The sequence below is a fragment of the Syngnathoides biaculeatus genome, chromosome 4, assembly GCF_019802595.1.
Source record: "Syngnathoides biaculeatus isolate LvHL_M chromosome 4, ASM1980259v1, whole genome shotgun sequence".
NCBI lineage: Eukaryota > Metazoa > Chordata > Actinopteri > Syngnathiformes > Syngnathidae > Syngnathoides > Syngnathoides biaculeatus.
This window is the reverse complement of record NC_084643.1, coordinates 20,579,295-20,603,692: the sequence shown is the minus strand read 5'-3', so window position 1 is coordinate 20,603,692 and position 24,398 is coordinate 20,579,295. Positions and strand designations below refer to the sequence as shown.

Sequence of the window (24,398 nt, the reverse complement as noted above, 5' to 3'; positions counted from 1 at the left end):
ACTCCGGTTTCCTCCCACATTCCAAAAACATGCACCATTATTTGGACACTCTAAATTGCTTCTAAGTGTGATTGTGAGAGTGGCTGTTTTTCCTCTATGTGCCCTGCGATTGGGGTGGCAACCCGTTGATGGCGTACCCCGCTTCCTGCTCATTGACAGTCGGGATAGGCTGCAAGACTCCCGTGACCCTTGTGAGGATAAGCAGCTAAGAAAATGGATGGATGGATGGTTGGATGGATGGATCAATGGATTGATGGTAAGATTTTGAGTTTTTTCACTGCAAGTCAAATTTTTCTGCCCCATAGTCTTAAGAGGAAAAAGAACAACCAGAACAGCCTGTATGGACACACCCTATCTTGGCATAAGATCCTCCACGGAGACATTTAATATTGTATCAAACTCATTGGGCAAAAACTCTTTGCTATTCAATTAGCTCATAATTGCTCCAAGCATCTAATTAGCTTATTAGCGAATAGCTGCGTATTATGCACCATTACAAGCCCCCGCCGAGTCAGTGCTGAAACTTAACATAGAGCATCACCGGGTCATTTGCGTTAACAGCAGAAAATGTTTGTAGCGGTTATGACCATAGACATGAAGACTAATACCCCAGTGCACTGCAGGAGCCTGGTTAACCGCCGTGCCTATGTGGCAGCCTTGTTGGGATGGTAGACGAACCACATAAATAAATCATTTTGCAAACAAAATGTCGTGCATGTGATATCACCACAGAAGACACACAAATAAAAGAAAATATATTCTTTTCACATTCATTTGAGAATTCATAGGGTGGGCTAAGGCGTGTTTTGGGTGGGCTTCAGCCCACACAAAATAGAGCTGTCCTCGCCACTGGCTTGGTTCTGCCTTTGTTGCCTTTGTGTGTGTTTTTGATCCAATAATTTTGTCATGAGCAAGGCTGGACCACTGCCCAGAGGGGCGTGGCCAGGCCACTGCTCTGCGTGGTGTCACCTCTAACACCTGTCACCAGCCACAGTTGTTTTCCATGCTGACCCTAATTAGACCATGTATTTAATTTTTGAGTTTTGTCACTGGTGTGGTCAGTTCGTTGCCTTGTCTTAGTGTGTTGCGTTTATTGCCAGTTGGATTCTCCACCACTGAGAGTAACTGTAGTGTTGAGCTATCCTCCTCACAGCGATTCTGTGCCATCATAGTCCAGTCTAGTTTTGTTAATGTCTTCAAGTATTGCCTCACAGTTATCAGACCCCGTTTCATGTTTCTGGATCCTGCTTTTGGTTAGTGATTTTGTGCCTCAGCCTTGTTGGAATGCTACACCGTGTATGACCTTGATCTTGAATAAAACCGCGCCTAACATCATGTCCTTGACTTGGAGTCCTGCATTTGGGTCCAGCCTCGTGCCCCTGACAAATTTGGCTTTGAGTTTTAACTTGCATTTGTAGACAGGGCTGGCTGACGTTGCCCAGAAACCACCAATGCCCCCCCAAAAAAACATTTGTCCATTGGAAACATCCAAAATCCATTCTTCATCGGGTTGAGATGGTGCTGAGTGAGCAACTTGGGGTGATATGTTTTAATTTTGCCGGCTGCCTTGAAGCAAACTGAAGGGTGCCCAAAATATTTGTCTCTAACTCGATGGGAATCAGTGATTGGAGATTCTAATCACTCAACCATTGACTCAAAATGAAAATTTAATTTTATTTAACAGCTCGTAATTTTTGCATGGGCTCTAATTGGAAGGTGCAGGTGTACCTTATCGAATGCCCCAGCGAGTGTACGAGTGACACCGCGATGCGTGACGTGATAGCGGAAAGGGGGGGAGGGGGGGATGCGTAAAAAGAGGTGGTGAGCGGGTGAGATTAGTTGCCTCACGCACACACGCTTGATTGCGCGACGTGTACGTGGGTGCTCCAAGCATCCCCTCACCCCCACCCCAGGGGCGGTGGGAGTGCGAAGGGAGGAAGTGAGAGTGCGCGCCCGTCCAACAAGTGTCTCTCCCGCCACGCACAAGCAGGTTGCGGCAGCGTGTGCACGCACCCGCACGCACCTTGGACCCCCACCCCCACCCCAAATTATTTTCAATGAATGCAAGTGAGCGAGGCGAGGTTTTCCCTCGGTCCTGCTCCATGGACTCGTTGCCGATGCCGCTGTTGCCGCTGCGGTTCCCCGGTGGTCGTCGAGGCAATTCGGGATCCTGTCGCTAGATTTCCACCTCCCTTGCCCCCCGTGCGCTCGCCGGGAAGAGGGTCGCAGCCATGCCGATGCACCCGATCACCTCCACGCTGATGTACCGGGGGATGTGCACCATCCCGGACATCCTCTCTTACAGCGCCCCGGTCAACCTGCCAGAGGACGAGGTGGAAGGTGAGACATTAGACACCGTCAAACCACCGGTGGCAGTCCAGGCCATAACTTTAGGTACACCTCAAGAGTTGTATTTATCTACAGTATGCTTTTTTCCCCCATGTGCTGCTACCAATATTTTGAGCTCTCAATTCATTTATTTGTTACATTTTTAAATAAAGTGACTGGGAGCTACAATTTGTGGTAAATGTAGGATTTCTAAATGATGATTTTTTTATGGGTTGAAAACTTTTTACAGTACACTGGCATTTAGAGTAGCTTGACTTCAGTTTAGTACCATGTTGTGCCACAACACGCTCGCAGCACTGAGCTCTACTGGAATTAAGAGCAATAAGTCATTATTTCCTCGCAGTTTCTATGTGTTGCTCCTCCATTTGCATTCAAGTGTTTGAAGGTTTTGGATCCAAGCTTTGGAGGTTCATGACGTTTTCACTGACGCTAATTAACGTCTGCAGCATTAGCTTTGCAGAATTTTGTTAATACAGTATATGGTCTGGCTGAATTTTTTTTTTAAATATCTAGTTTCAAGTCTTTTTATATGTCCATTTTGCTGTACACTTCAACTGGGAGTACGAAATAGGCATCTTAAAGCACACGCAAAGTGCAATATTCTGAAAACTGTGTGAGCCAGAGTGAGAATTAAGGAATGCCTTAAAAAGGCGGTTTCAATAAGTGTAGTGTTTGTTTTTTTTTTTTTTAGCATGCGGTCGAAATAATCTTGCTGTCAATGAGGATTTCCCAGCTTTTCTCGAATGCCACACCTTCCAAATGAATATCACAATAAGGAGTCTAATGATGTACCTTTTAGTGGAAGAGCATTTATTATTCTGACAGATAGTATACATTTCTAGCATACTCCAGATAATTGAACAAATATACACGACGTTACTTGGTAGACATTTTCATCAGGACTGGACCTGCAAAAGTCTCGATAGCCTTGACTGGAAAGAAGCAGGAAGTCTAACATGATTTCAACCTTTGGAACCACAAAGTCTCAAGAATTTGGGTTTTCAGCTTTGATTGATAGTCAAAATTATGTTTTATTGTTCACAAAATATTCACTTTACATTTGATAAGAATTAGTTTTGCATCAGCGGGCAACAACACAAGGCTCTTGCTATTGTTGTATTTCTCATCCTGGCACTGGAGGATGTCTTTGCACCCGTGTCTTGCTATTATATGCTGTGATGTATCAGTATTATGGAACACATACTAGGTAACAAATGCTAGATGTCGTATCGTAGGATTGGCAAACCGCGGCTAATAATCACTGCTACAGAACACAACACAGATGCTCTGAGTTGTGCTATTGTATTGCTTCCATTCCTATTCGTAATTATTGTATGAAATTAGGGTCAGTTTAGCATCATTAAACCATAATCTTTAGTTGTCTTGCGGGTGTAACTATGGAAACAATGTGTGCTATGTTGACAATTTCTGTGGTCGAAAGTTCAGGTGCAGAAAACCGTTACGATGCACTTGTGGTCTGTTCCTAAAAGCCAGACTCTATTTGAGGCTTTTGTGGCAATCTTTACGATGTCACTTGTTGCAGCTTTGGGATGTGTGGCGCAAATGCACATTTAACAGCAAAGATGTTAGTCGTCCCCCTGCGAGGAATCTCTGAACTCTGCGCGGGCTTCTTTTGTCAACTGGTTAGCACATGTGATGGCTTAATGATTGCATTAACTCATTAACTTCCGCCAATGCCTAATTTCTCAAGTCCTATTAAACTTTATGAAGCAAGGAAGAATTCGTCTGACACAATTTTTGGTCATGATACGCACTTTTCAACGACTTGTTGTCAGGTCAACTTATGGTGCATCATCATTTTTGCCATAATTGGTTGGGAGTATTTATTCATAAAATCACATGTTGCTAGGCAGAATTCACGTGACAGCATTGATCATTTGGGTATTTGTGTGAGAACTTTGTATCAGGCAGAATTCATGGTGTAGTCGTAATTAGAATTTTAGTGACCCGTTCACCAGCAGACATACATAATTAGACCTGGTCCTTTATCCTTAATGTGTTGTATTCTTTTTTCTTTTTTTTTGGGGGGGGGGGCTTGTTGCTAGGCAGAGTTTGTGCTGCAAAATGCTCCGTTCTGTTACACATTCTTGCGTCCACTTGTTGCTTGGGCCAAATTTGGGGGCCACCATAATTTACATTTTAGTGACCACTTGTTACTAGGCGGCTGCCATTGGGCACAATCTTTTGTCAAGTTATGTATTTGTGTTGCCCTGCAACCGGCGACCATCAGGCTGTAGTTCACGGTGTCATCCGCTTTCTCTGGAAGTCAGCTGGGATAGGTTCCTGCGCCCCGCGACGCTATCCGGGATAAGCAGTGTTGAAAATGAATGAATGTATTTATTTTTGTTTGTACTTGTTCCTAAGCAGAATTTATACAGGGTTAGTTTTTGGTCATTTTGTGGCTTTTTATGGGTCACAATCACTAGTGACATTTGTTATGTCACCTGCCACCAGGCACAATTTGTGTGGCACAGTCATTTATCATGGAATGTATATTTTTGTGTGGCCACTTTCTGCTTGGCAGAATTCTCTTGGCAAAGTCTTTAATCATATGGTGCTTTTTTTTTCCTCGCCCACCTGATGTAAGGCAGAATTTATGCATTATTGCTGTTGGTCAACTATAAATAATTTCTGAAGCCACTTGTTGCCAGGCAGAAATCAGGGGGCCCAATTGTCAGTCATGTAAACATTTGCGCAATGACTTATTGTGTGGGCCGATATTTAGCCCCGCTGCATGTTTGTCAATTACTTTTTTCCAAGTAGACTTTACGTGGCACTATTTTTGGACTTCCTCAAATTTGTGTGATCACTTGCAGCAACACAGATTTAACCTGGCACAACCATTGACTATTACACATTTGCAGAGTTACTTGTTGCTAGGCAGACTTCGTGTGGCACTATATTCAGTCACATTGAGCATTTTCCAGATCACTCGCGAGGTAGATTTTGTGGTGCACTGTTGTTCGTCATGTTACTTGTTCTGACGCAGAGTTTGTAGAGCACTAGCATCGGTTAACATTTGTGCAATCACTTGTTGCTGGACACAATTGGTGGGGCACAATCAACTGCATTTTTGCTACCACTTGCAGAATTTACGTGGTATAATCACACATCTTGTTTTACAAAACCACTTGTTACTAGCCATAATTTGTGTGTGACAATAGTTGCTTACATTTATATTTTTTTCAAGTCACTTGTTGCTAGGTAGAATTTGTTTCCACAATTGTTGGCAACTTTACACGTCTGCACTTACTTGCCTCGAGTCAGGATTCATGTGGCCCAATCGTTCACGAAAGGGCAGGGCAGACCAGTGACAAAGTCAGACATTAAGGTCATTTTACCACCTGCCCCTTATGCAAAATCTAATTAGAATGTCATCTGCTTATCACCCAAACTTCAACAAATTCATATGTGCTAAGACACAAGTATCACCAATAAACAGGAAAATAGTTTTGGGCTTGTAAGCCGACAGGAACATAAAAACAGAAGTCGGCCGAGCACGTCCTCCGTCGTGGGCAATCATACGCAGCTGTCGGTCAACATCGTGACGGTCTGAGTGACATACGGCTGCCGGCTCGCTTTCCCGCCATTGCCGCTCGACTCCCTGGGGGGCAGCATGTCAAGAAATAAAATAGTACTTTAGTGAGCGTGTGTTTGTGTGCGTGTGTGTGTGTGCACGCTGGTCAATTGGCACACATGGCAGCGCAAGGAGTAGATTTTCAATTACCAGCTTGGAACCCCCCAGAGGCCGGTGACACGGCTGCCCGAGCTTGAATTGGAACAAAATTTTTCTGATGCTCGATATGCATGTGTGTGTGAGAGAGAGAGCGTTCAGTTTGTACATGGCATCAAAAGGAGTGGATTTTTAATTAGCAGCCCCGCCATTCTTGTGCAGTGGCATGGCCACCAGCATGTGTGTGAATGCGTACGTTCTCGCGAGCAGTTCATTTTCAATTAAGGATGCCGCCATAGCGTTTTTGCTGCAGCACGTCAGAGTTGGAATCGCTACACTATTTTTCTAAATCTCAACACGTGTGCCTGTGTGTGCACGTGGAGGGGGTGGTAGTGCGCTCCTTAATGTACCTTGATGAAAGTGATGAAAAAAAAAATGGAAGCGGACTCCATATTCTCCATTTCACCTCCTACACTTGAGGGATGAAAGAACATAGATGGTCAAATTACTGGAGCTGGATATAGATAGAAACGCGCGCGCGCACACAGCGGGTGGAATAAGGTGGGTAGCGCATTTCCATGCTGCCTAACAGCAGCACTGGGATGTCAATAAGAGTCCCCGTGCTGAGCTGAAAGTCTTTTTTTGTGTATGTGTATGTACTTACTTGAAATAACATCCCGTACATAGAGACGCAAACGCATACCTACACAAAGGTAGGAACGTGCTGTATCAAAAACATGCGGTGCATTCGGTAAATTGTTTGTTGAACACTACATTATTTGTGATGTTTGCATAAACATAGTCAATGAAGACTAAATTGTGTTTACAACCCAAGGTTAATTGAAAACCCAACACTCTCCAATGTTTACAAAGCAAGTGAGGTTAATTGGAAACACAAAATTCCCTTTCTGATTGACAAAAAAAATTAGGTTCACTGGATATTATGTGGGGCAGCTGGAAAGCGTTGGCCTCACAGTTCTGAGGTCCCGGGTTCGATCCCGGCCCCCCATATATGGAGTTTGCATGTTCTCCCTGTGCCTGCGTCTGTTTTCTCTGGGCACTCCGGTTTCCTCCCACATCCCAAAAACATCCAACATTATTTGGACAGTCTAAATTGCCCCTAGGTGTGATTGTGAGTGCGGCTATGTGTCCCGATGAGGCCTGTGATTGGCTGCCACCCAGTTCAGGGTGTACCCCACCTCCTGCCCGTTGACAGCTGGGGTAGACTCCAGCACTCATGCGACCCTCGTGAGGATAAGTGGCTAAGAAAATGGACGGATGAATGGATATATTTATCCCGCATTCTGCCCCCCCCCCCAAAAAAAGTGGAAAAATACCAGAAAGGGTTCAAGTCACACCTCCAACATTTTGAGGACATATAATCCCATGATGATCCAATGCCTGCAACCCTCGTGAGGATAAGCAGCTAAAAAAATGGATGGATGGATAGTATATGAAGCAGCACGGTGGGTGATTGGTTACAGCGTCTGCCTCACAGTTCTGAGGACTAAAAAAACAGATGGTTACATACTGGCTGCCGTTTTTTCATTAATAACATACTAAAATTCATCCATTTCATGACAGTTGACCTTTAAAAATAAAAAAAAAAATTTCACGTATTTGAATAATGTTTAATTGACATGATTTGCGTTGCTTGGCGAGCCTCAGGGATCAAGGAAGTGGTGCGATTTTGAGTTTCAAAATAAGCGAAAAACAGGAAATGATCTGTTGGTTACTCGAATGTTGCCAGCTGAATATCCTTTTGATGGATTTGCTTTTTAAAGTCTACTCATTGATCCTGTTATGTGCCCTTGTTTATTTACAGTTGTACTTCTCTGTTAACCACATCCACACACCCGCACAATTAAACATATCCACGAGAGGGAAAAATTTAAGTGAAGGAGAATTTGAATTAGCAATTATTTCATAAGGTTTATCTATGAAAGTTGGGGAACATAAGCATTTTTTTTATTTTTGTGCTTGTGTGTGATACTGTGATTCAATTTGCCTGAGTACTATAGATCTCGTGCACCCACATCACCGAAATTACGTGATTGTCCATATTGCCGGTCAAACAAAACATTGTTCAATGCTAAGTCCAGGGAGATGAAATGAAAATATGTCTTATAGCATGATGCCCAGAGTTTTGTCCAATACCGTTAGACATTTAGAAAGTGATAAACGAAGGTACATGGAAAAATGGGAGACACTTGACATAGAGGACCCATATTTAATGCCGAAATCGATGTTCTCACCGATAAGAAAGTGGACTGTTAATCCACTTTCACTTGTCCTCGACAACTGGATCTCCACATGTATCTGGTGAGTAAGTCGTTGAGATTTACACAGAAAAGTTTGAAAACGTATAAAAGTCTGGATGCATACAAATACTTCGTTGCTGGATTTGTTCTCAATCAAGAATAAATTCCGCATAGTGATGCAGCCACTCAGATTTGTTCTATACAAACACCAATATTTCAATAAATGACCCCTGGTTTTACACAAACTGCATTCATTAACTATGATTGGTAAAAAAAAAAGGATGGGGAGTCTGCTCCTCCGTACATCACGTATTGTAGCCACACGCACACGCAGACCTCTAAAATTTTCTGCGACAGACGGTTTATTTTCTTTTTTTAAATACGCATTGTTCTCAAATGAGTCACCTTGTCATTATAAATAATTCAGCTGGTATGCTATAGAATGATCTCTTTGAAGATCTGCCTTGTCTGTTGTGACAACCAACAGCACAACAAGTCTCAGGCATTGTAATGATTCTCCTCCGGTTCAATGTCTCCCACAATGTCAAGCAGCTGTTTTTGACCGGCAATATGGCGCCGTGAAAATGGTGACGTCAAGTGCACGAGCTCTATAGCACCTGATGTGTGGATGTCCTCGAACGTTAGAGTGACTGCAGATCAGGAGCGCCCTCTGTAAATCACTTGGGTGGTGCACTAAGCAGCCAAGATGGCTCCCTGTCGAATAATTTTGCAATGTTCACTGGTTTCTTCAAATACTATATCCTAATCGCACAGACCTATTTCTGGCAGGGCCTGCAATACAGAAGTGTGTTATTGGAGTGTAAGTAGTTAAGTAGTGAAAGATGCGGTGTAGTAATTGCTAAGATAGCATAAAAAGAAATAAGACGAATTTAAAATATTGTGTGACATGAAGCCCCTTTAACATTACTGCCTGTCCCCTCAAGTATATATTCCTAGAACCGGGCCTGGTGTCCATTAGTGGCACTCGTATCACACTTTGAGAATCACTGGTGGAAAGGATGGTGGAAAATGTGAAGGGTGTGTTCTACGTGCCGGTAATGTCCCATCTTGTCCAATTAAATGGTCCATTTTGTCCCATGTCTCTTAGTGTCCCTACCAAATATCCACTGAAATTAAAAATATATATATTTATCCGGATGCATGGTGGGTCAGCTGGAAAGCGTTGGCCTCAGAGTTCTGAGGTCCTGGGTTCGATCTCGGACCCGCTTGTGTGGAGTTTGCATGTTTTACCCATGCCTGCGTGTGTTTTCTCCGGGCACTCCAGTTTCCTCCACATCCCAAAAACATGCAACATTAATTGGACACTCAAAATTGCCCCTAAGTGTGATTGTGAGTGCGGCTATTTCTCCTAAAGTGCCCTGCGATTGGCTGGCAACCAGTTTAGGGTCTACCCTGCCTCCTGCCATTTGACAGCTGGGATAGACTCCAGCACTCATGCTACCCTCGTGAGGATAAGTGGCTAAGAAAATGGACGAATGGATGGATATATTTATCCCGCATTCTGCCCCCCCCAAAAAGTGGAAAAATACCAGGGGTCAAGTCACACCTCAAGCATTTTGTGGACATATAATCCCATGATGATCCAATGACCACAAAAGCATTTTTTGTTGTTGTTGCTTTGAGATGTCAAAACTCATCATCTCAGAAGTAATCCAAATCTAGAGACTGAATTCACTGGGTTAACGTTTTCTCCTTGTGTTTGGTGGCTTGGAAAAGTTCAACTTGACATGCGGAAGAGGAGCAAGACGAGGACGTGAGAGGTTGATGATGAGATGCTCGGCAGCGGTCAAGTGACGTAACGGCAACAATATGACAGATACAAAATGCATTTGGCTTTTATGTTAGGAAAAAAAAACACATTAATTGAATACTTCAAATTGTCTTTGATCTTTGCAAAAACACTGTTTTTATTTTGTTGTGTTACATCACTTTTGTGTGGTTTGTTGGTTCTTTTCAAAACAAGTAGCTTCAGGCATTAGCGTCGATGATGATGATAAAGTACTGGTCGTGTAGATAATCACGAAGTCCTTACTTTCTGGCGAGATAGATTGCCTTGAATTAGCTGTGTGGCGACGCATACCAAATCAGTGATGATGACGTATCAACAGTTTGCGGGGCAGCCGTTGATTTTCACCCAAATGTATATGTTGGGTTTAAAAAAATGTGTACTGTATTGGCTTTGTAAGACGATGACACAATATGTACATTGGAGCCTTTGGTGATGCTAGATTGTCTTTGATGTTACCAAAATGTGTGTTCATTTCTTTGAAGACTTCGAATCGACTTTATTTACATTCAACGTGTTAGTTGAGACTAAATTTGTCTTTGATGTTGACGATAGACTCAAAACTATCTTTGATATTTAAGAAAAACATAACAGCGTGATATAACAAACGGGATGAGGTTGAAGGGGAGGCTGTCAGACAGGTGCTAACGATCGGCGGCTTTTTAGTCTGAGGTGTCGTCTCATGATGAAATCTGGCGGCTGTGTGGAGAGAAAAAGAAATCAATGACAGAGAGACAGAAGCTGAGAAATGAGCTGAGAAATTCACAACCTTTTTGCCGACTTCAATCATTAGAGGTGGAGGAAGATTTAAGAGCGGGAAGTTGGCAGCAGAATAGATTTTCTTGCGCAACTTTTTTCCTACTTTTCCTGACTCTGTTGGCTTTGTTGAAGACCAAAAGGCCAATCTCGTTGGCCTGGAGACCAGTTGGTGACCTGTTGGTGACTCGAGTCTCCATTGGTTTTGGAGACGTCTCTGCTATGTCTCCCGGAGCACAGCTGGGTCACCAGTTGCCGTTTTTGTTTTTTTTCAGATTACATCCGAGACCTTTTGGAGACTTCTCCATATACTAACGATAGTTAAAAGTCTTGTCACAAAACCGCAATCAATCATCACCAAAATGTATGTGAACGTCTAAACACATGGTCACTTCAACCTCTGACACTGTCAGAACGAGTACCTTGATATTTTAGATTTTATGGGTGTTATAGAGAACATTTCCACTGTCTACGCTCTGGCGGCTGAGGAAACTTGCACTATTCACGTTCATCCAAAGCAAACGCTCTAATCCACGTCTTTATTGATCAAGTTGGAACAGGAAGCGGCCATCCTCAAACTGTCCCCACCAAATTGGGAGCAAAAGCTCTTGGAATGCTGAATACTTCAGAGTCCTTTCACTGGCCCTAAGGAGCCAATCTTTTGGACAATTCCATGCTCCCAACTTTGTGGAAACAGATCTTCCATTTCTAACAAGAATATGCACCAGTGCACAAAGCAAGGTCCTGAAAGACATAGATGACAGAGTCTGGTGTGGAGGAACTTGACTGGCCCGCACAGACTCCTGATCTCAACCTTATAACCTTAAGGAGGAATTAGAGTGGAGGTTGAGAAGAAGACCTGAAATGAACAAACCTGGTCTTTACAGCACAAATATCAGCCTTGGAAACGGCATCCATTTGTTGATGCTGTTGTTCGTTCTCCTCCTTTGTTCGTTGTTGTTTGTTCAATGTGCTGGCCATAGGTATGATTTTAAGTAATGATGGCAGTGTTAATTTTAATAATGCGTTCAATTAATTGAGTTCTCCAGTAATTAAGAGGGTTTGATGCCTGCTGTTTACCAAGTGTATTTTTGAATGAAATACATCTGACATTCATCACACGTGTGCAGGACTCACATCTACGACTGCCTGATTCAATTCACCAAAATCATGTTTAAACCAGCTGTGCCAAAAGGTGGTCTGAGCCGACATAAGTTTAGACTTTCACACACGAAATTATCATTGCCAGACGGACAACATCGCAACCTCTGTGCCAATCATACCCTGCGAGCCCTCCGCTTGCACAGAAATCAAGACACGCCAGTTTGTGGATTCTGACTTATCAACAATTCAGTACTCAATTTTCTTTTTTTTCTCCAAGTTTTACACGCTACACTACAAACATATTTAATGAATTTAGAAACAAAACACATGAAATGGTTTCTTTCTGTAGTACATACTGTAAGTAAGTTTCTTTTGGCTTGTCCCTTTCAGGGTCGCCACAGTGAGATACGAACGCACAACCCCTAGTTTACCAAACCAGTGCTCTAACCACTAAGCTACGGGGCCCCCTTTCTGTAGTATAAACTGAATTCTTTTAAAATCTTAGCTTTAATCAAGGCCCATTTTCATTTTGAATAAAATTTGTTGTTTTGTAAGCATCAAAGGCCGCATTGCCAACAAAACTGACATGCGTTTTTGTACAAAAAGGCAATGGAGTTAACACGTTTAGACTCTTCTGAAAAACTAAAAAAATATCAACAGCTGCGTGTATTTATGTAAACATCGAAGGCCCGTTACTCTTTAGCCCACGTTTCGTATCCAGCACAAAGCATTTGTTACCCCACACAAGCTGTGGGAAAACAAACACAGGAAAAAAAAAGAGCTTTTCCTGCTAAAATGAGCGTCTAGCCTGCTGCATGGCCTGCTTGCCTTCGAACTGGCCCGTTTGTGTCTGCTAATTGCCAGGCGGACGCTCTTTATGTAAGACCTCATCAGCGTGAGCGATGCTACGTGACTTTAAAAAAAAAAAAAACAGCAAGCGTATGCCATCTTTAGCTGGCTGCGGGCCCACAAGTTTGCATATTACGAGAACGCACTGAGAACAAATCTCTAGAGTATTGCCTGATAGCGGCAAAAGAAAAAAAGAAAAAAAAACACCTAGCGAGGTCTGCGGGACTCCAGGGGCGAACAAAAAGCTGGGAAACAGTCAAGGAAGAAAATCTCACCTTCTGCCAAGTCTTCTTCTATGGCCACAGATTGAAGTTGAACAAAATGTGGGCCGTTTCTCAGATTGATCCGGAAGCTTTTCCCCCAGTGATTTTTCGAACCTTTATAGAGGTTGGACCAAGTCATTGCTTTGCAAGTCCCAAGTAAGTCTCAAGTGTTTGCCCTCAAGTTGCGAGTCAAGTCGCATCATGCAAGTCCTGATTCACGTCACAAGTCCTGTACTTGCGGTTCTGAGTTCTTTTGAGTTAGTTTACCATCATAATCGAAATATGTTTTAATATACAAAGTAAAATTTCATTGATATGGATGTATTAGGCAGCATGATGGTTCAGCTGGAAAGCGTTGGCCTCACAGTTCTGAGGTCCTGGGTTCAATCCCGGCCCCGCCTGTGTGGAGTTTGCATGTTCTCCCGTGCCTACGTGGGTTTTTCTCCGGGCACTCAAGTTTACTCCCACATCCCAAAAAGATGCAACATTAATTGGACACTCTAAATTGCCCCTGCGTGTGATTATCAGTGCGACTGTTGTCTGTCTCCATGTGCCCTGTGATTGGCTGGAAACCAGTTCAGGGTGTACCCTGCCTCCTGCCCGCTGACAGCTGGCATAGGCTCCAGCACTCCCCGCAACCCTCGTGAGGATTAGTGGCTAAGAAAATGGATGGATGGATGGATGGATTAACTATGATTGGCTGGGTGTACCCTGTCTCTCACCTGATGATAGCTGGGGTAGGCTACAGCACGCCTGCGACCCTTGTGAGGATAAGCAGCTCAGTAAATGCATGGAAATATTATACACTCCATTTATATATTTTTTTCATAATATCATTCGTCATTTTCTATTTGGTGGGATTTTGTTAATAAATTGACTTTGTGAAGACCAAATTTAGTTTGACGTTCGTAAAACAGTTTGTTTACAAAAATACAGATTAGCTTCACTAAATTGTCATCGATATTAACTAACAGACTTAGATTTATTAAATTATTTGAGTTTACAAAAATGTCTAAAAATGTCTAAAGCTGTTTTATGATTACAAAAACGTACATTAACTTGACTGAAGTTCACAAAAAGTGACTTTTCAGGTCTAAATTGTCTTTCACACGCATGAAACGTGTGAAGTGAGTTAGCGTCACTGAAGACTCGAAGTATATGTAGTTCTTTTTTTCTGGACCTGATCGCATCCTGTGGTATTTTCTGGTGTCGGTCCTCCATCACGGCCACTGTGTCCGTCCATCCGTCTTTGCGGTATGGAGCACACCCAGCGCACATCTTCGATCACATCAACGGAGACCAGTGCACACCGATCAGCTTCCTTAAATCTGCATTTTTGTCCTCGGCGGTCCGATTGCATTCATCATTGGGGGACTTGGAAGGGCAGCGAGTGCCTCTTGTACATCCAAACAGACGCGCTTAATATTCCCACGTCCCTCGTGAGGCAGCAAACGCTTCGTGAAACTAAAAGACATGCAAATGTGCTCTCGGGGCATATTGAATTGGGAAAGAGAAGGTTGATCTTTATCACTTGGAACCCGGCCACCCTGTTGGCGAAAACAACCTTTCCCACAATATAAGGCCTACCTTTCACTGAATGGTTCTACCATCCTTCAAGACCACTGTCATGAGCAAGGCCTGGCCACCACTCTGGGCGGTGCCACCTCTGACACCTGTGACCTGTCACAGCTGTTTTCCATTTGGACTTTAATTAGACCATGTAAGTTTGGAGTTTTGTCACTGCCATTTGGCAGTTCGTTGCTTTGTGTTAGTGAGTATGCTTTGTGTCATGATTTTGTGCTTCAGCCTGGTTTGACTGCTACACCCTGTTTGACCTTGCTTTGGAATAAAACCACTCTCAACACCATGCCTTCATCTCGGAGTCCTGCATTTGGGTCCTCCCCCACACCGATGGCACATGACAGAACGAACTGTCCAGAAGAGGACGCAGCAGGAAAAGAGACGCACGTCGCTGGGGACAACGCCTGCCCAAGGACCAAGCATCTCCTATTTGGGTGGGCTCCATTATGGCATCCTCTCCTACCTTATCACCCGCACCACCCGTGTGTCATGATTACGTCCCAACCACGACCCATACACTACCGCATATTCTTTAGGACTCAGATTTTTCAGATGATGACGAAGACCTAAATTTATATGACCGGCTGCATGATTCTGACTCTGACAATGAATGTGAATTTTCCCTCCCGGTGATGAGTCTCGATGAGTTTGTTTCGCTGTCCCGTGCCTCCAGCTCCCGAGTGCCTTCGCCCTGTGAGTCCAAGTCCTCGTCCTCTAATCCTGTTTGGGGAACCTGTTTGGCCATCCTCCGCGTGGCATCCAGAGGAGACGCCCAAGTAGGGTGCCCCCTTGTGCCTCCCGCTGTGCGGCGACCAAGACACCGCCTTCGTCCATCCCCGTCTTGCTGGTGACCGAACCTCACACGACCGCTGCCGCCGCTCCAGCGGCGACCAAGCCAGAGGACCCGGAGTAGATTGCAAAGCTTCCAGCCCAGAGGGAGGAGGGGTCCACAGCCCCCGAGGTGCAATGAATCGAGGACTACAAGGCCTTCTACCGTTATATGCGGGAGCAATTAGAGTGGCGGAGTGCTGAAATTGCAGTCCTCACGGACCGGGCCAAGCTACGCCGATGTCGTGGTAGCAACAGACTCACTGCTGACCCACGTTCACGCCGCGGTAGCAGCTGACCCGCTGCCAAGCCAAGTCGATGTCACGGTGGCGACTGACCCGCTACCGAGCCAAGCTCATGTCGCAGTGGCAACTGACCCGCTGCCGAGCCATGGCCACGCCGCGGTAGCGACAGACTTCCTGGCAAACCACGCCAGCGACTGACCCGCTGCTGTGCCACATCCATGTCTTAGAAGCAACTGATCCGCTGCCGAGCAAATCCCACATCACGGTGGTGACTGACCCATTGTCAAGCCACGCTCACGTCGCGGTAGGAACCGATCCACTACCGAGCCAAGCCGATGTCACGGTGGTGACTGACCCGCTGCCGCTCCACATCCACATCGCGGTGACGACAGACTTCCTGGTGAACCACACTCCGGCGGCGGCAATGACTCCGCGGCCACCTCACGGTCCTGTCCAGCCGGCGGCGGTGACGACTCCACGGCTGCCTCACGCTCCTGTCCAGGCGGCAGCAGCGATGACTTCGTGGCCGCCTCCCGCTCCTGTGTTGGCGACTTCTTCTCGGCCACCTCATGCTCCTGGACCGACGGCAACGGCGTGCGGTCGCCTCACGTCCCTGTCTCGACGGCGACCGGCCCGCAGCCACCTCACGCCTTTGTCTTGATGGCGACCGGCCTGCGGCCTCCTCACGCCCCTGTCTCAATGGCGGCCGCCATCCGCTCCTACTTTGACGGTGATCGGCCCTCTGGCACCTTCCGCTCCTGCTTCGATGGTGACCAGCCACTCAAATCACCCCGTGGGTCCCTGGTGCTTGGCGTCCTGGCCGGCCTCCCAACCTGGAGGAATGCCTCGCTTTGACAGACTGGGGTCGGGGAGTTTGTGAAAACGAAATGAAAATTTGCAACTGCCGATAAAAATCTTTTCAAAACACCATTAAATAAAGGATTAAATTTTCAAGGTACCGTACATATGACATAACCTATCGGATACATTGTTAATCCAAACGACCAGCCTTCTCCTTTAAATTGTTGTTTCAAGTTTGGGTTAGGCTTTAATGTTAGAGTTCAAACCTGATCATCCTTGTCTCATCTTTTGTCTATGCTTGGGTGTAGAGATCCGCGAGGCATTCAAAGTCTTCGACCGGGATGGGAATGGCTTCATCTCCAAACAGGAGCTGGGCATGGCCATGCGATCCCTGGGGTACATGCCCAACGAGGTGGAGCTCGAGGTCATCATACAGAGGCTCGACATGGACGGTGATGCACTAGCACACACACACACACACACACACACACACACACACACACACACACACACACACACACACACACACACACACACGCGCACGCACATGCACACAAATCTTGTTTTTGTTTTCTGTAGTTAAATAAAGCTTTTTTTCCCATCACAAAAATCTTTAAACATATGTTTAAAAAATTCAGAAGCAAGATTATTTAACAATTCATGTTTTACATAAATGTTTTATTTTCTATTTCCAAATCTTTCTATGAATGTATTTTCCCAATATTTTTTTCCATCAAACTCCATTATGTTGCTGCAGTACACTCGTATTTTCTATAAAAGTCAAAAGTGCTTTAAATTTAGTGGAAAGGGGTCATGTTCTTTTAATTTTTAAAATATTAGTACTTATGAAAGACTTTTTCTCATTCAAATAATTCTTTATAAACAACACACAAATTTATTGAGGTAAAACATTTTTTCATGGTTTCAAAAATCATCATGTTTGTTGTGTTGGCAGTGCCGGCTTGGGCGCCAAGAGGTAGGCGGATATCCTCACGAGTGACATAGATAAACTTGAGACGTATATTTGTTGAATTTGTTGTCATTTTGTTTGTGTTTTTTTTTGGTCAGGCGACGGACAGGTGGACTTCGAGGAGTTTGTTACTCTGCTCGGTCCAAAGCTGACAGCGGCCGGCATGCCGGACAAGTTCAATGGAACTGACTTTGACTCGGTTTTCTGGAAGGTAAACAAATCAGCTCCACTGACCCTTGGAAACCACTGCCCACTAGCCCTAACCACACACACACACACACACACACACACACACACAAATGTGTTTATTCTGGTTAAATGAGCATGAACGGTACGATGGCGCAGCTGGAAAGCCTTGGTCCAGGGTTCGATCCCAACCCTGCCTATATGGAGTTTGCATGTTCTCCCCGTGCCTGCGTGAGTTTTCCCCAGGCACTCTGGTTTCCTCCAACACCCCCCCCCCAAAATATGCATTCAGTGAAGACTCTAAATTGCCCCAAGGTGTGATTGTGAGTGGGACTGTTGTCTGTCTCCATGTGCCCTGCGATTGTTTGGCAACCAGTTTAGGGTGTACCCCGCTTCCTGCCCGTTAACAGATGGGATGAGCTCCAGCTCTCCTGCGACCCTTGTGAGATTAAGCAGCTAAGAAAATGGATGGGTGGATAATAAACATGTTTTTTTCCTCATTAAAATAGGCTTTGTGCTGGTATGTTGGGTTAGGACTACGTATATATATATATTGTATATATTTTTTGCCAGTGTGACATGCAGAAGCTGACGGTGGAGGAGCTGAAGCGTCTGCTGTACGATACCTTCTGTGACCACCTCTCCATGAAGGACATCGAGAACATCATCATGACCGAGGAGAACCACATCGAGAACCCCGAAGACTGCCAGGTGGATATCGACAGTAAGGAACGCCTCGTCCTGCCCGCCTGAGAATGCTCACGTTGCAAAAAACTGAAGAGCTTTTTTTCACACAAAATAGGATGTATACAGTATGTGCGAAGATCTCCACAATGTTTTCACAAAAAGTAGACCTTTCCATTTCACAGGAAAGAGAGATGCCCACATGGAAACGGGACTTTTATGAATTGTTTTACAATTAATACTGTAACTTTTTTTTTACCTCCCACATAATGTGACTATTCTACAAGATGAACCCTCCCTGTTTTTCTTAAAAAATAAATACAAATTAATTTTTTTTCAGTCACAATTGTTTCTAAAATAATAAAAACACGTCTCATATAAAAGGATTTTTTTAATGAAAAAATAACATACTTGAGAACTAAATTTTTATGAAAGAAGACACCTTTTTATGAGTAAAGAATTTTTTTCCAAAAAATATTTTTTTAAAAACAAAATTATCCGAACCTAACCCTGACCCCTTTTAAATAAAAATTTAAAACAATGCCTTTTTAAATAAATTGTGTAATGTAAAAAAAATTGTAGTGACATCTTGACTTTTCATAAAAGAAATTAATCTACTTTTCATAAACTAAGGGCAACTTCTTTCAAGCAAGAATCACAGGCAATATTTTTTTTAAGATTACAGACAACTTTTACATTGTACATTACTTTTTTAAAAAAATTTGAATCTATTTTTAAAAAACACTTTTTAACTGAAAAGGGCTCTTTTTCAATGCAGTAAACGTAAAATGAAATCCCCAAAATGTTCTGAGATTAAAATTGTTTATAGTAAAAACATTGCATTTTTTTACTGAAAAATAAACATTTTACATTGGAAAACATATTTTTATTCACTGAAGTAGGTGAAACCTTTATCTGGCATGTAGGCAAAAATAATGCTTCACTCAAAAAAGACAACTGATGTGAAATGAAAAGAATCCTCTTTTTTTCCATAAAACAAACACAAACATTTTACCAAAGAAAAAGAAAAATAGTTTCCAGGTGTGTGAGTAGGATTAAGAATATATTTTAATAAAAATGACAACTTTTACCAAAAATAGATTTTTGGGGAAAAATAGAAAAATAATGAATAATAAAAAAATAGCTAAAAGTTGAACTTTTGCCCACACGAAAATTTCTTAAAATGTTTTAAATGAAATTTAAATGAACAGATTTCAAAATGATAACATTTTGATTTTATGAAATGAAAAGTACAAACAAATGTCACAAAAAAGTAGCCTCTCCATAAGTTTTTTTTTTTTTTTCTGACCTCTGGAATAATAAAAAGGCCAATGCCTGAGAATGTTGATAAGCATATGAGATACATAGGCTGACCCCAGACTGTTAAGACTGTTCAAAAGTAGTAAAAGAACCTTCAATATGATCCTAAAACACACTACCAGTGCAGTGAGTTCAAGCCAGCGGAATCCGTTGCCACCCTCTGGTCTTCGTCAGCACTTGAGCAGCTGACTTCTGCAGACGGTTGTCTTTTGAGGAAGAGTAGAAAAAACAGGCCAATGCAGTCGTCTCAGCGACAAGCAGACGAAAGCATGCGTTACTTAGCCTGAGAAGCAAACGAGACGACTGTGGCAATATTCTTAACGAGTTACAAATTTTCAAGTTACAAGTTTATAAAACTGTTGGTTGGATAAAGGCAGTGGTGTCCAACATTTGTGTATGTGGGGGGACGTTACTGTTGGCCCGGGCATCCACCTGGGGGCATGTGGGTTTGGGGAGTTTTTTCGTGAATTATGGTAATATTAGACTCCAAGTGGAGGAGATTAGGTATCGTGGGGTCTCGTTCACAAGTGAGGGAAGAATGGAGCGGGAGATCGATAGGCGGATCGGTGCAGCGTCTGCAGTGATGCAGACTTTTTACCAGTCCATTGTGGTGAAGAGGGAGGCAAAACTCTCAATTTACCAGTCGATCTACGTTCCTACCTTCACCTATGGCCACGAGATGTGGGTCATGACCAAAAGAACAAGATCCCAGATACAAGCGGCCGAAATGAGTTTCCTCCGCAGGGTGTCTGGGCTCTCCCTTAGAGATAGGGGAGAAGGTTGGTTATCCAGGAGGGGCTCAGTGTCAAGCTGCTGCTCCTCTGCATTGAGAGGAGCCAGATGAGGTGGCTGGGGCGTCTGATCTGGATACCTCCCCGGACACCTCCCTGGTGAGCTGTTCCGAGCTTGTCCCACCAGAAAGAGACCCCGGGGACGACCCAGGATACGCTGGAGAGACTATGTCTCTTGGCTAACCTGGGAAAGCCTTGAGATCCCACCAGAAGAGTTGAAAGAAGCGGCTAGCGAAAGGAAAGTCTGGGTATCCCTGCTGAAGCTAATTCTCCCGCGACCCGACCCGGAGAAGCAATATGGATATTAAGACTTTTTTCCCCCCCACACAAAACACAGTTTTCCCACTTAAAGACAACCTTGATAAACGCTTTAATTGTTCCACTTTGTGGTGTTTTTGCGGTGCTCAGGTTCCAGCCCAACGCAGCAAGTCAAGCAGACGTGCGTTCGCAAGAGCCTGATCTGCGCCTTCGCCATCGCCTTCATCATCAGCGTCATGCTAATTGCCGCCAATCAGGTCCTGCGTAGTGGCATGAAGTAACAGACGACTAAAGCAACAAACAAAACAGACATTTTTTTTCAAAGGAACTGCTGTACAAAAATCCATGGACCACGTATCCCTCCAACTCGTTGTCGTCGTGCAAGTCGTGACTTGTCTGTGTGGGTGTTTACAGAAAAATGGAACTCCTGTTTATTGCGGCGATACAATCGCTACACACTCGCAATAGATGAAAATCTGTGGTTTAACGAAACCACGTAAAACCTTAGTTTATTGCTAACGTCTAATGCGAAGCCCCAAAGACAGACTGGTGGAATTAGTGTCAATGTCATGTAATTAAAATCCTTTGAATAACTGCTACTTTCCACACACGGCGCAGTGGGAACAACCAATGTTAATATTACCCACTTCTTCTCGTTGTTAATTACGCGCTTCGTAGTGCTGCCTTGGCACATCTGTGGCACAAAGTGATACGACACTTAAAGTGTGCAACTTTAAATTTGGCCTTGTCTGTATGCAGTCAAACCACACAGAAAATGTGACAAATCCAGAATGTAGTAGGGGTTCAGTGTATTCCGGAGCCACCGAGGATGCAGGGAACGTTTTTGTTGGGTAAACAGGAGGAACAAACTTGGACAACCTCATCTATGCATGACATACGTAGACTTCAGCAACCGTCTTTTGGTATATCTGCGTTTCCATCATGATCACACCGATTGTGTATTATTACCAATCTGTGAGCCAGTGTGTGCGTCGTCATGAAGCAATAAACAAAGATGGCATCCACTCATCTCAAAAAGGACTTATTTTTTACATATAAATAAAAAGAATCAAAATTAACATTTTGGCAATACAATAGGGTTGAAAAGCCCCAAAATGTGGCAACAAATGACATAGACTTTGAATTGGACCTGATTCAATTTAGTGAACATGGGAAAACACGCAAATTTATGCTAACACACACTAACGTGCAAACATATACTGTACTATCACGCACTAACGCGCTTCCAAGATGACATCCTAAACCCTATATTCATGCATGCAGCGACCGTGCTGATGTCACTGCGGCTATCCCGCATGCAGTTTTCCTTTATACCAGAGCACAACCCACATGCGCGATTTGAAAAATGTTTTGCAGTTTTTCTCGACACAGCGTGGAGTTTCCTCAGCACATTTTGGTTATTTCCGGTAGCCGTTTTTACTTTCCTTTCCGTAAGAAGAAACACAGCAACAACAATGGCTCAACGTATCTGCTTGAACAAATGGACCTAAATGACCTGATGATACGTTGAATTATGCCCCAAAGTCGATCGAGAAGGCGGCAGCGTAGGTTGTATGTGGAGGAGGGAGGAACGGTGAGTACTTATCACAGCATGTGACTAAAATAGACCAATCGCGAGAGGTGATCTCTGCGGCTTTCCCCTCACAGCAATGTTTTTTTGACTTATGCGCAGCAGGCTATGCACAATCTACGTAGATGTACAATGCGGGCGTAGGAGACCGTGGGATTCTAAAGTGGCCTTAATACTAGAGGTGGGGGACTCCAGTCATGTAACTTGGACTTGTGTCGCTGATTTTATGACTTGCGACTTGCTTGGCTACAACATATGAAAGACTTAGACTTGGGTTTCCAGAAACTGAACTTGGCCTGGACTTGAACTACATGACTTGACAAGTCATACTGTCAATATACATTGTCCCCTTTGTTTTGTTTTGTTTTAATTACAGAGAATAAGAATGAGAATCTCTGTTACCCATTTTACATCGTATTGGCTCTACCCCCAACCAGCCCGGTTCTGCCCTGTGTGGTCATGTCCCTCACAGCCAGGTGGTGAAAATGTTCCTCAGAACTTTCTTCCACATGGTTCGAAAACCCAGCCCATGACATCGCTGTCACCTGATTGGCCAGCAGATGTAGGCGTTTCTTTAAGCACTGTGACTTTTCACTTACAAACATACTGTCTGGAGGCTGCCGCACGCCAAACTCAATTGTCACAGAGTGTGGGCAGTGCGACAGTTTTCATGAGCGGCCGATCAGTCTGCCAGTGGTTTTGGTGAGATTCAAAATTTGAATCTTAGTCTTAAGGCCACAATTAGAGGCAATCAAAACGCTTTCCCTCACAGGGAAAACAGCGACCCGTTCCACTTGAAGCCATATAAATAGTATATAACGCATCAAATATTGTCTTAAGTTGTTCATAAAATTTTAGAGGTATAAATGCAGTTTTTCACATGCTGATTTAATGTTTTGTGTAAATGTATTTTTTTGGTGTCATTATCAGTGGGAAAAAATGTATTTTGACTCCAATATATGTTGCGACTGAGCAAGATTGTATGCCTGGAATTATTACTTTTGACTGACTTGAAACAAATAATGACTTGAGTCAACTTGCTTAAAATTTTGTGCCGACTCGACTTAGTTAACTTTTTCAACAGTAACGTGGAACTGTTTTGAAAATTGAAGGTTATAACTTGAGACGAGCTTCTGACTTGCCCATTTGTGACTTATCCAATCTCTGAATACAGTGCTAACACCATTAACATGTGCGAATAGTCACATCTCACAGCACATGCAACCAAGCTAACCTATGTTAACATCCACTAACATACTAAGATGGATAACTATGGCCAAAACAAGGATAACGGGCTGCCATGTGTTACAATATAATTACATTTTCCAACACATTGCATATAGTTGAAATAACATGATAACATATATGAACATGAAATACTGTGCCCTCATTGACCTATAAACTAAATTTGCTTCAATGGCAATGTTTTACATCCATTATTACATGCAAATGCGCTAATAACATATGCTAACACATGGTAACATGTTAATACATACTAAACGCTAACATGTACCAATGCGCTAATATCCAAAGGAATGTGGATAACATTCACATACAGTAATATGCTCACATACTGTATGCAAACATGCTAACATGGTAACATCCTTTAAGATGATAACGTGTGGCAACATGTGCTAAATTGTGATAGCAAAAGCTAATATCGTAACAAATGTGAACATGTGCTAATGTGAGCTAACACATACTAAAGTGCTGCATGCTCCATACCAAAAGGTTTTGTGAAAGTTGTAAATGTAGTGAAATAATCGCCTTAGCAGAGGAAATATTCATGAGCTACAACACATTACAAAAAAAACACATCCATATTGCACTTTACAACTCGCTGCAGTGCACAACAACAATAAAAACAATGTCATTGTCCCACACATACTACGTGATAAATTAGTAATAAACAGTTCATTTATTGCCTTATTAATATTATTATTATTATTATATTCTTGATACATGTTGAGATAAAGTAATTGTGTGTTGACAGTGTGAAAGTTTTCAGTGTTTTCATGTTTCAAAGTGGACGTGACTTGTGCTGTCTTACCTGCCATCAA

At 43.4% G+C, this 24,398-nt stretch overlaps 1 protein-coding gene across 4 annotated transcripts; it reads left to right on the top strand.

Annotated features, from left to right (window-relative positions):
* Positions 1 to 1,853: 1,853 nt before the first annotated feature.
* Positions 1,854 to 24,238, top strand: LOC133499649 (calcium-binding protein 7). Of its 4 annotated transcripts, none has more exons than XM_061817900.1 (5): positions 1,854 to 2,340; positions 16,847 to 16,990; positions 17,607 to 17,719; positions 18,268 to 18,418; positions 20,898 to 24,238. In XM_061817900.1, the coding sequence occupies exons 1-5, from the start codon at positions 2,232 to 2,234 to the stop codon at positions 21,026 to 21,028; spliced, it is 648 nt and encodes a 215-aa protein (XP_061673884.1). In that variant the 5' UTR covers positions 1,854 to 2,231; the 3' UTR covers positions 21,029 to 24,238. The 4 variants fall into 4 exon arrangements, with proteins under 4 accessions (XP_061673884.1, XP_061673886.1, XP_061673883.1 ...); XM_061817902.1 differs by having other exon boundaries at positions 1,854 to 2,394; positions 18,268 to 18,405; XM_061817899.1 differs by having other exon boundaries at positions 1,854 to 2,394.
* The last annotated feature ends 160 nt before the right edge of the window (positions 24,239 to 24,398 follow it).

Excerpts from the sequence above, each read along its gene's own strand:
- LOC133499649 (XM_061817899.1), top strand. The coding sequence starts at position 2,232 with ATGCCGATGCACCCGATCACCTCCACGCTGATGTACCGGGGGATGTGC. Across the intron at positions 2,395-16,846 it reads AGTCCAGGCCATAACTTTAG|AGATCCGCGAGGCATTCAAA; the intron begins GTACACCTCAAG and ends GCTTGGGTGTAG. Across the intron at positions 16,991-17,606 it reads ACAGAGGCTCGACATGGACG|GCGACGGACAGGTGGACTTC; the intron begins GTGATGCACTAG and ends TTTTTTGGTCAG.